Consider the following 12,186-nt stretch of genomic DNA (forward strand, 5'->3'; position numbering starts at 1 on the left):
GGAGACCAATTCGAAAATATTGCAAGGTTTTCATGTCTGAATTTTCAGTACATCTCTTTATTATTCCTTTTGTCACTTCAGTTCTGAGAAAGGGTACCAACAATTTTGCCAATGTGTGTATCAGAGGAAAACAATGCACAACATCTTGTTGTGTGTATGTCTGTCTTTCTTTCTCCTTTTTAGAGGATAGCAGCAGCAGACTTGGCGCCTGGCCTGCAGTACTTCGGCCGCAGTATCCATGGAATGATGGATATGAACAACGATGGTTTAGTGGACCTGGCAGTGGGATCGCTTGGTGCAGCTGTTCTCCTCTGGTTAGTGTTTTCCTCGACTGTGCATACCCTGATCCAAAAAATATTTAACATAAAGATATGACTTGATATTTTTATGCTCTCACCAATTCAAAATACATTATCCAGGAAGCAACAAATTTCAATATTGATAGTCTCTTGATGCCATGGACACTACTCTGCGTGGTCCTGATCGTTTTCCTTTTGCCCTCGCAAAGAAATATTAAATTCGTCATTGCAATTGTCCATTCAATGATTGCTTAATGTCTAAGTGCTCAGTGTTTTCTGCCTCAAAATCTAGAAAACGCTGAACCACTCCCCCCTTCTTGCTTTAGTGTGCTCAAGTCTTCATGTTTAGTATCTGCAAAAGATACCTCTTTCTAAAATGTAACACTGACAATCAGCTCACAAAATTCACAAATGATAATCTACCTTTGGGCCCAGCAAAGCATTCTTTGTTGGCTTAAATGCTATAAGGGGCACTCGTCGACATTCATGGTGAAAATCCAACATTCTACATTCATGAAAATATATTAATTCATTCCCAAAACTCTAATTTCTTCATTTTGTAGTCTTTTTCATGGCTCAAAGGATTGCAGGATTTATTTATTTATTTTTTGTCCAACAGTTTTAATGATCTCGCCAGGGTCTTCAAAATCAGTAATGCTGGCCCTCATGTCATCAACTTTGTGAGCAAAGACTGTTGTTTAACCAAGCAGATTTCACATTCACTTCAGTGGGCCAGCTGCTATTGAGCAAAATTGTTTTTGAAAAAAGTAAACACAATTAATTGTAGTATGATGTACCGGTATATATTTTTTTAAATTGTGCACAAAATGAACTAGCCAGTGATGGCCAAGCGGCGTATCATAACTAATTGACATGTTGAGTTGGGTGTGTCTTAACCTCCATGGCAGAGGCTCTGTCGAACCCCTGAGACTGTTTCACCGAACCCTGAGGGTTCAATCGAACCCAGGTTAAGAACCACTGAATTAGACGAATATTAATTCTCCAAATGATGTTAGCATTCTTTTTGTGTAGTACTCGTGGTTTCTAAATTGACTAATGATAGAGGTGGTAAGGGTGGCCTGGTGGCCGAATGCTTAGCACAATCTGCCTCACAATACAGAGTTTGTGGCTACAAATTTGGGCTCTAGCCTTCTTGTATGAAAGAAAAGTTCTCCCAGTGACTGTGTGAGTTTTCTCCTGAGACTCCATGTTTCCTCCCCCATTCCAAAAAGATCCATGGCAGGTTAATTGAAGACTCCAAATTATCCTTAGGTGTGAATGTGAGTGTGAGTGGTTGCTTATTTGTGCTCTGTGTTTGGCTGGCAACCAGTTCAGGGCGTACCGCGCCTCTCGCCCAAAGTCAGGATACGCTCATGACACTCGTGTGGATAAGCAGTACAGAAAACAGATGGATGGATGAATAGTGGCAGTGTTTAGGGGTGGATTCAGTCCTCCCTGAAGGCTTTCGAATGCAATCAGACACGTTATTGTAGAAGAGTGCATTGTCTCTGATCAAGAAGGTCACATGTTGTGTGATATTTACAAAAAGCCAAAGATTATTTTCACTGGTGTTCTGCAGGAGAAGGTTTTTATTTTTATTTTTTTAAATTTTATTATATCGAGATTTCCAACCTGAAGTAGTCTGGAAACATTTGGTCTTGGCTACTTCAAGATATTTTCTGTATGTGTTTACAGGTCAAAGAGTGTCATCCGCATATATACCGCCGTCAGGTTTGAACCCAGTAAGATCAACATCTTTGTGAAAGACTGTCAAAGGGGTGGCAAAGACGTGACCTGCATGTCAGCCATTGTTTGCTTTAACATCACCGCTAGAACAGCGATTTCTGCCACGGAGGAAATTGGTAAGCCAGTGCAAATAATCAACTGCTGTAAATGCGCTTTAGTCAAGTTCCCAGTTTTGTTGTTTTCATTTGTGTGGATGGTTTGGTTTCATTTAAAACTGTTCAAAACTCAGGAACATATTTTAAGGTCTAGCACAAAAATCGCATACTGCTTCTGAGAGAAAAGTAAAATGCTGACAAGTGTTGTGTTGTGTTGTCACGTTGCAATATCACATTGGTCAGCTTTTATTTTGTACTTGTTGAAGCACGACAGGAAGAAAAATGGATGGTCTCAAGCGGAAAAGGCCGTAAATCCCAGCACAGTGTATATCCTTTATGTCCTGCCTGAATCTTTATTTTCAGGGTGTGCTTTCCTGTGCAGTGTGTCCTGGTTGCAAGTAGCGCCAAAAGATATGTAGCTATCTTTACAATCAATCTCACTGCTGAATCCAGGTCTGATGTTGCTGCATCACAACCTTCTGAACCACATGCTTGCATCCAAATGTCATGTTTTTATTTATTTTATTTTTTTTAGAGTCAAGGTATCTGGAAGTCAGTCTGGTTCACTCAAATGTAAACTGATGGCTCAATCTGTCAGATGGCTGATGGTTGGCCGCCTACACACATGCTCAGCCTCTTTCCGTGAAGTTTATTTGAAGAGATATAATCTCAGGTTCCTGTTTCTTTGTGTAACGATGGCAAGGAAGCTGAGGTCAAGGCGAAGTGCGTTTTCGTTAACCTCTGTACCCCATAGGTCTATACCAAATAAATCAGGCATGCCAAATACAAGGTTGACGGAGAATAGAGAGAGTTGTCTTGTCTTTCCTGGTTGCGAACAGTGAAACACGTTTATTTCATTTTCTGTTCATTGTTATGTCTGGCGAGTAATGATCGGCAGATGTGGTGTATTGGTTCTAAAGTCAACCAGTCGTGAAATTTTCATGCAAAATTGAATTGTGAGTATTTCAACGTGATATTGTAAACACAGCGTCCTACGTACCCCTTCCAGTCCAAAATAGATTTGGCAATGGAAAATGCTCGAAAAGTCAAGGTCTGTGTACGTCTTTGAATTTTTGGGTCGTGCCTAGTTTAAACTAGCAGCAGTCACTATTTCCATTCCCAAAGAAGATTTAAGGCGATACATGGAATTCTGTCAAAACAATGTGGCTTGGAAAGGACTCAGTTCTGGAGTTCAGGATTTGGATTCTTGGATAAATTGGTCTCACAATCATCTCGTGTTAAACTAAAATTGCAGTGGACCACCACAGTGATGTCATTTGACATTGCTACACTTGGGCTAGTTTTTAAATTTCAGCTTTCCAAATGAAAGCGCGTCTACAGCAGAAATGTTTACAGTATATTAGTCTTGAACAGAGTTCCTTCTTCCTTATTCCTTTTTTTGTTTGTTTTTAACTACTTAAATAGTACTCGAATAAAGTCAATATAAGATAAGAAAACCTTTATTAGTCTCGCAATGGAGAAATTCCCAATTCACAGCAGCAAAGTTATCAAAGGAAGAAGTAGAACAACAAAATATTGGAGCTGCTGGAAAAGCAGCCACTCTTGCGGCGCCATTTTGAAGTCAAAATAACAAAAATAACACAACACAACACATAGGACATAGTCAGTCGTGCAATCTTCACCACTTTTCTGCATACATTTTGTTGTCTGAAGCAGTTATAGATGAAAGAGGAGAGGATCAAAGTGTCCTTTCACCAGTGGATCAGAGACGTCATGCTGAAAATGTGCACACGTCTGCTACAAGCTAAGTTTTGAAAGCAAACACGAAGCTGTAGCGTCCATTGACGAAAAGAGATTCGTTCACTTCTCCTGTCCCACGTAATCCGCTTCAAACTCCAAGCCGCGACTCCCAGTTCCAAATCCGCATCGGCGCTCCGCGCTAACGCTCCTTTCTTCTCATCGTCGGCTCCTCAAGACTTACATCCATCCAGACGCAGACCGTTCAACAGCACCGATCTCTCCGCTGAACAAAGCGGGGCTGTGAAAAATGCTGCCCATTACAGGTGCAAGACACAAGCGCCCCGGACTGTCCAGCAACAGTAAAATGGCGCCGACATTCCTCCCAGTCAAAAACAGTGCTGGTATACCCATGCTGCCGAGAAGGCGCAACCACCAAGCACAGTCTCCTCCTTGATGAATGTCGTGGCCAAAAAATGCTGAAAAAGCCCACATCATTTCCACACGACGTAACAACAAACACAAAGTGACAAAACAAACACAAAAACAACAAAAAAAAGCAAGGCTCATGAGAGCACTTGCTGACGGCTGCCTACTCGGGCGCCATCTTGACTTCAAAGTCAAGATATATATATATTACATTTGCAAAAAAATGCGCATGAGCGCCGATCTTGTCAAGTTGCACCAATGCTTCTAAATTGCCTTCTGTTTGCCCATTGGAACAAGAAAACCTTTATCTGCCCCCGCCCCTTGCCCCTCCCACCCGCCATTTGTCAAAGTACCGTTATACATACACCAGTTTAACATGATTCCCTCATTAACAAGAAAGAAAACAAGAAATATAGATCAACCTACAACAAACAATAACTCGATTAACATTGTTCGTGCATCAATGGACTTTTTGCACGCATCATTTCCAGGTTCTGGGTATGGAGGCGTGCTAAAGTCGGGTCACTAGTCGAATGCATTGCAATTGCATCAAACTCTTTCAAATATAATCGCAATATGCTGAAATGACGTTTTCATAGGAACCTGAGATTATATTGATAAACGAACCGCGAAATAGCGAGGGATCGCTGTACATGCAGGTCCATGCGAAAACTTGCATGGCTTATTTTGACATGCTCAACCCAACTTTGTTTAGAGGACACAAAAACCACCAAAAAAAAGAAGAGAAATCTTCATGATGACGTTCTATGGTGCAGATGCCACAAATTTAATGTTATGAAGACATAAAAGACAACCAATAACAAATACAGTAATGACAAGCATATGCAGTCCTACGAACTGCAGGATGAGGATAAATGTTCCCACGAAGCTCCGTGACGGGGCGACTTGCATAGCGTCTCTATAGCTGCGTACCTCTCATTCACGGCGAGGGAGAGAGGGAGTGAGAGAAAGCAGCTTCGTGACTCACCGGGGAGCCGAGCAAGAAAGAGAAAGCCACAAAGACTGTTGCAATAGTTAAATTGTCGAATTTACAACAAAATTGCATATATACATATATATGAGAGAGAGAGAGAGAGAGAGAGAGAGAGAGAGAGAGAGAGAGAGAGAGATGTACGTATGTACTGTATGTACAGTATGTATGTGTGTATTAAAAGAAAAACATTGCAATATTATGAGAATCCGGTCACATTTTTGCATCATACAGAGTACCGGTAGTCTCTTTCTATCCATCTATATAAACTTCTGACTTTTTCTCATTATTTTACAAAAACACATTTTATTTTGGCCTTAATAATAGTTCATAACCTCAAAATTTGCCTAATTTAATAAATTTCTCTTGTGACCCGTTAGGGATTAAATACAATGTCTCCATTGCGGAGCGACGTTTCAATCCCCGAGCCGTTCTGGACAATCCAAGCAAGGCCCAGCCTCAAAACCTGACCCTGCTTCCTGGAGATGAAACGTGTGAGCACATTTACTTCCATGTCATGGTAAGGCAAATTTATTGCGAGTCCAAATGTCAGACATTAGCATGGTATTAATGTGTTGTTTCATTATTGAAAGATTTACATTTTGCTGTTGATGAGCATGTCAAATATCATGGAAAGCGTCCGCTGATGCCATAGTGGTACACTCGCCTGGCTTGTGTGTGGACACCATGGAGTCGGTTCCCATTCAGTGACGGTGTGGATGTGGCTGTGAATGTTTGTTTGTTTGTGCCCTGCGACTGACTGGCGACCACTTCAGAATGTAATCTGCCTTCTGCCCCAAGTCAGCTGGGATATGCTCCATATTTTTTACAATATCAATTTATAAAAAAATGTGCATTCTGAAAATGGTGTTCTTTCTTGTTTACCAAAAATATTGAAAAATAACTTCAGCAATTATAAATGTGGCAATATCCATCCGTTCATCCTTCCATCCATCCATCCATTATGCGTATCGCTCATCCTCACCGGACAGCGACTCGCAAACCATATGACTCATTTGACTTTTTAGGTAGTACGAGATTTATCTATAGCCCCATGCATCCGTTATCCAAACCGCGTCATTCTCACAAGGGTTGCCGGCGTGTTCGAGCCGTTAAATGTTTTTGGAACGTGTGAGGAAACCAGAGGACCTGGTGAAAATAATATAGTAATGTTTTCAGTAATATTGATGAATAAAGGGCTAGATTTGGCACCAGGTGGATTTTTTTCTGAAATGTCAGCTATAAATTACAACGCATGGTACAATCTGTATTATGCAAGCTTTTGTAGGTCAAACCTGAAACCAAAAAATAAAATCATTCTAAAACCCGATGTGCTAGAAATAAAAAGTAAAGACAGTCTTGAAGTCAGTGTCAAAATAGATTTTCGGACACATAACGCCACATCTGATTAAAAATTTCTGTTGACCAGTCAAAAAAAAAAAAGACACGCAGTAAAAACACTGAGATCAATGAGCACATGATTGATGAGATTTTTTTTTCATAAAACATTTATTTAGCAAGACATACTGAAGACAAGATGGGTGAATAGATGAAAGGCAGCTTCAAGTGCCTCAGGTAGAGAGTTGAGCATTGATTGTGCAAATCTATAAAAGCCTGCAGGGTGCACAAGCAGGATTCCAAAATGTGTTTTGAATCCAGGTGGCGATGCCAAACACATTCGTCAGAATGTTACCATAAAATACCTCAGTGAGTTATCTTTCTTTTTACATGGCTCCCTGGACCCTGGTCAACACACCGTTGATAACATTTCAATTAAAGATGTCAGAATTTGTCAATGAAGTGCTTCTCCAACTTTTTCCTCACAGATGCCGTCTTTTTCCATCTTTTGGATCAAGACGGCATGTGTGTCTCTTTCCCCAATGACCTCACATACGCAACGAGGGTCAAGAGTAACTCTCAAGAAAAAAAAAGAGAAGGAAACTCAAGATACCTATTTTTTTTCCCAATTAACTTGACTTACGTTGTTGTGCATTCCAATTAGTTTGAACCATGCTGGAGGATGGTGTGATTCTCCCTCCCCGTCCACTGCCTGGCCTGCTATCACAGTTCCCTACAACGTGTAGACTTCAACCTTTTTTACCTGTGCCATCATTTCATGATACGAATCTGTTCTGTTACAGCTTTGTTTTCTACGTGGATTATTGTGGTCGATATTCTTCCAGACTATAGGAAGCGAGTGAAAAGCGTCTACAGTTTATGAACAACACTTTACCACTATCGAAGTAGAAAACGATAGTTGTTTTTTTTAAATTTCAATAAACTTTCAACAACAGTTTGGGGTGACCGGTCTGCATCCATTTAACAAGGTAAATGAAACCAAAGAATCGGGAAGTAGAAAACACTAGATTACAACAGCTCTTGCTCGTCAGCCATAGTTTTCCACGTGGACCGTCCGCATAGGTTACATCGTTTTCTGGGGGTGCATTGTGGAAAATATGGGCTGTGCGGGTGTCTGAAATGACGTCATTTCGCCGCATGGAGCAGCGCGGACCTCGCAGACACGTCAAGGATATACCAAGTTTTAGACTGCACTCTGCGCTAGACATTGCCGGGGATGAAAGTAGGGCCCTCGGTCTCAGGCATGCCCAAACTGCAAAAAATAATGTGATTGTGTTCGTTGTTGTTACACCACACAAAATCATTAGTTCTGGATGCCATTTTTAAAACTGACAAAAATCAGTCAATCTTAAAACTTCTTTTCAAAATAATATTCTGTGTTTTAGGAGACAACTGACTATGCGAGGCCCATTGTGTTTGCTGTACAAGTCGGGCTGTGGGATCAAGACAACGGACCAGTTTTAGATGACAGCTGGCCAACTGTGTCAAGAACAGAGGTCAGAGGCGCACAATAGTCATAAAACAAACCGAAAGACTCTCTCACTCTGGCTCTTTATTTTTTGAATTAACATTTAACATTTCTGTTTCTAGTTGCCTTTCTGGAACGGCTGTGATGAGGATGACCGGTGTACGCCAGACCTTGGACTGCATAGTATGACAGACCTGATGACTCAAAAGTAAGTACACTCATGCAGTGGAGGGAATAATTACTCAATCCCCGCTGATTTTCTGATTTAGCACTGCAAATGGATAGTCCCAGAAATTTTAAATTGCATTTCGGGCTCCAGCGATCTACCCGCTTCCTGGTTCTGTGTTTAAAAGAAACCTGTGCACAGAATCACTATCTTCAGTGACGCATTTTCTGCCACCATTGGCAACACAATCACAACAGAATTGTAATGGGCTGCAAATCCAGAAGAAACAGCAAGGCGAGAAGAAAAACAACCATGTTGGTGTGACTGTAAATGAAAGAGTAAAAAATAGCCGTCAATGGCTCTCTCTCGGCTTTAAGCTGGGGTTGATGGGTTTGGCTTTTGTAAAAGCTTGCAGACGACGACTTATCAATAGATTTTCAAGTCTGATAAAAGCATACAGCCAAGGCAACAAAAGATTTTTTTTATAGACCTTGCTTCTATAGTGAATGGAGATAAAGGTTTGATATTCCAAGTGGCAGCTTCAAAATATTCAGTACAGTCAAACTTCAGTTTTTGAATGTCTCGGTTCTCGACCAAATCGGTTTTCGACCAAAGATTTCGAGGTGTTTATGTCTCAGATTACGACCGAAAATCGGTTATCAACCAAATCGACCAAACTGAGTGCACTTGAATGCGCCACTTGACTCCTCTCGCCTTCCTTCCACGAGGAAGTGACGCTTCCTCGTGTAGCGTTCCATTGTGATCAGACGTGTTCAGTTCAGATTTTTCTTTTTTTTTTAAAGAGCGTGGTTTCGGTTTTCGAACAGCCTGCTGGAATGGATTTAGGTCGAAAACTGAGGTATGACTATTTGGAAAAGATAGCAGACACAATTTATTTGTCACTGGGTAAACTTCCAAAGTCTAGAATGTTATGATTATTTGCCCCATTTAATCCATCACAATATACATACGGTACCAATGGATATTCATACTGTACACATGATTTATTTTGAGTATGATTTCCATTTTCTTTTTTTCACCTTCCTGCCTCGCAGGCAGTTCTGTTTACAGGCTGTTCAGTCTCGTGGTGCTTTCTGCCGGCATCTAAATGAAGGTGGCTCGGAGGGATCTCTACGGGTCGTAGAGGCAAACAGGAGAAGACTGGTTGTAGATGTGCGACTGGAAAACAAAGGAGAAAATGCTTACAATGCTCGCCTCAATATCAGCTACTCCCCCAACCTGCGTTTCTCAAGCCTCATTTTGAAGGTCTGTGCTCATTCTGAAAGGGTCCAGTTCTTTTGTGAGGAAAGATGCTCATATTTTGGAACCTGTGGTGTTCTTTATCCAAGGACAACGCGGATATCAAAATTGATTGTTACATTGAGGACAAACTGAAACGTGAGAAGATCTGCAATGTCAGTTCTCCATTCATGAAGTCAAAAGCACAGGTGAGCTATTGTTATGATGCGGGAAAAGTAAGAAAAATACAGTCATTTATGAAGATCTTATTACCAATTTTGACAATTGCCTGTGATCTCAATTATGTTGGCACTCCATTATACATAATTATTGTACGTTGTTGAGTGTTTGTCTTTTTTAATATGTCATGGAGAAAAACGAACTACAGTATTCAAACGTGTTAGACAACACAGCTGGTTGATTTGATTACCGGTAAATGGCATCCATTATCGGCTCCGCTTTTACTCACGACGGTTGCCGGCGTGCTGAAGCCTATCCCAGCTGTTTTCGGGCAGTTGGCGGGCTTCACCCTGAACTGGTTGCCAACCAATCGCAGGTCGCACAAAGACGAACAACCATCCACGCCTAGGGGCAATTTGGAATGTTTTTGGAACGTGGGAGAAAACCTGAGTACCCTAAGAAAACCCACGCAGGCATGGGGAGAACATGCTGTGAGGCTGGCTTGCTAGATAGTCGACCACCGTGGCGCCAATAAGTGGCATCTGAAAGTAAACCGTTATTTTCATTCCTATGAATAAGTAATACTAGTCTGTTCTGTGCCCAAGATAAAAATCATTCACATTGAAAATTAGCACAGATCAGGCCAAACCACAGGCCAGACTTGAAGATATAATTTGTGATGTCCTCTGACATCAGTCCCGTTGTCACTGCTTAATGACATCTGCTAACGAATAGAAAAGCATAAATTATTCTCAGTAGCATTTTTAATGAAATGATGACTGGCTATTATTTCGCTCATCCCGAAGGAGCCCGTTGGGATAGCTCTGACTGCGTCAAACCCGCACCATCTGCAAAATGTTTTTATAGATAAATGTATTCATATGATCCACGATCATGAATAGAATCCATTGCAAATACTTTGACTGTCGTGTGATCATTTTCATCCAGTCGTTCCAAAAGTACTTGGTAAACATTTTTCTATCAAAGAAATCTTTTTGGCCCTGTGCCTTGCCATCAGTTACTCACCGCAATTTACTGTGTTGCATCAGTTAAAGTGAGATGAAGTACTGCAATGTACAGTACATGAATACATGTGCCCACTTGGGAGCAAGTACTATTCATGAAAGATGGAATCGAATTACAGTATGTATTAAAGCTGTCGGGAACGATAGGTAAAAAAGTGATTTGTGTTACACAGGTCAAAGGTGAACATCATTGGTGGTGTCTTTGCTCCCACGTTTATTTATTGCAAAAGACATGATGTGTGGCAAAAAAAAAAAAGTTTGAGCATAACTTCTAACTTACTTCATGTAACTTCAAGAATTTCTGGGAAACGTGCCATAACGTCATGTTGCCATCATTTCGCACACAACGGCACGTGAGTCCGACTGGCTTTTTGAAATTCCATGCCAAAGATATTTCCATCGATACCGTCTTTTTATAGTATCACATTCATGTTCATCAAACCCAACTGGAACTATTTTTCCAACCTTTTCTCTCATCTGTAGCCTGCAGGTGAGAGTGAATGAAATCGACTCTTTGTCATCTGTTTCTGATTCTCACATTCAATTTTTTTGCTTTTTCCAAGTCTTTCGGAAGACTCGTAGCCTCTGATATATTTATGAGGTACTGCTCTCTCTTGCGCACTTTCCAACAAGGTGTCGGGTTTCACTTTCAAGAAGGCGATGTTTGAATAGGTTTAGATAAGGATGACATTGATGGCGCTCCAAATGGGGCAATTAAAGATATTAAACTGAAAGCAGATTACACATAAGCCATCTACCCGATTGATGTTTGGACATGGTTACCGTGTGTTGACAAAGACGCTCGGAATGAAGTGCAGACACCGAATGAAAAAGTTTACGCAATGTCCTAACCACACTATTATCACAAACAGCAGTCATCCCCTGGGTAACCAAAAGATCGCATTTCTCTGGAAGCACTCCCCAGCAAACTCAACCAAGTGGGCTCTCGTCACCGTTAAAGTCCCCCCAGTGATTCATATCCTCTCAGTCACTCTGAACAGCATCCAGAGCCACAATCGTCTTCGGCTCGGAGAGTCTTTTCCAGAATGCAACACAGAGTCAAACGGGGTTTATTGTAAAAATCTTTGCTCTTGCTGCCTAACCCCGCAAATCGTTGCTGTGCCCAAGTAAAAATGGCAAGACTGTTAGGACTTGGACTAGTTCTCCTGACTTTCGAAACTGCTAAAACGTTACCGCTGCTTTATCAGTACGGCGTCATCATTTGTACATGCTCCAAACATGACTATTGTTTGATCAATGATTCAAATTATGGCTAGTATTCAACAGATTTCGGCACGAGCCAGCTAAACTTTACTTACCGGTAATCTGTTTATAGCCGGGAAAAAAAGGAATTCTGATTTGTTGTGACTTTGGCACAAAAGTGTCTTTGGTGTTTTCTGTGTGTATTCTTCTTGCCTTCCTCTTTTTGTGCCCAACACACACACACTTATTCCAGTCTTTTGAAAGGGGCCATGAAAAGGAAAAGATAAG

General features: G+C 41.1%; 1 protein-coding gene across 1 annotated transcript in view; it reads left to right on the forward strand.

Moving 5' to 3' along the window:
- itga11a (integrin, alpha 11a) overlaps positions 1–12,186 on the forward strand; it is a 51,245-nt gene that overhangs the window by 30,884 nt on the left and 8,175 nt on the right. Inside the window, 7 exon segments of the mRNA XM_086106551.1 lie at positions 184–314; positions 1,995–2,161; positions 5,639–5,778; positions 8,003–8,113; positions 8,208–8,293; positions 9,307–9,517; positions 9,601–9,699. Of these exon segments, the coding sequence (XP_085962677.1) occupies positions 184–314; positions 1,995–2,161; positions 5,639–5,778; positions 8,003–8,113; positions 8,208–8,293; positions 9,307–9,517; positions 9,601–9,699 (945 nt within the window).

Source organism: Hippocampus guttulatus, chromosome 3 (assembly GCF_054856545.1).
Source record: "Hippocampus guttulatus isolate MCC_2025c chromosome 3, RoL_Hgut_1.0, whole genome shotgun sequence".
NCBI classification, from domain to species: Eukaryota; Metazoa; Chordata; class Actinopteri; order Syngnathiformes; family Syngnathidae; genus Hippocampus; species Hippocampus guttulatus.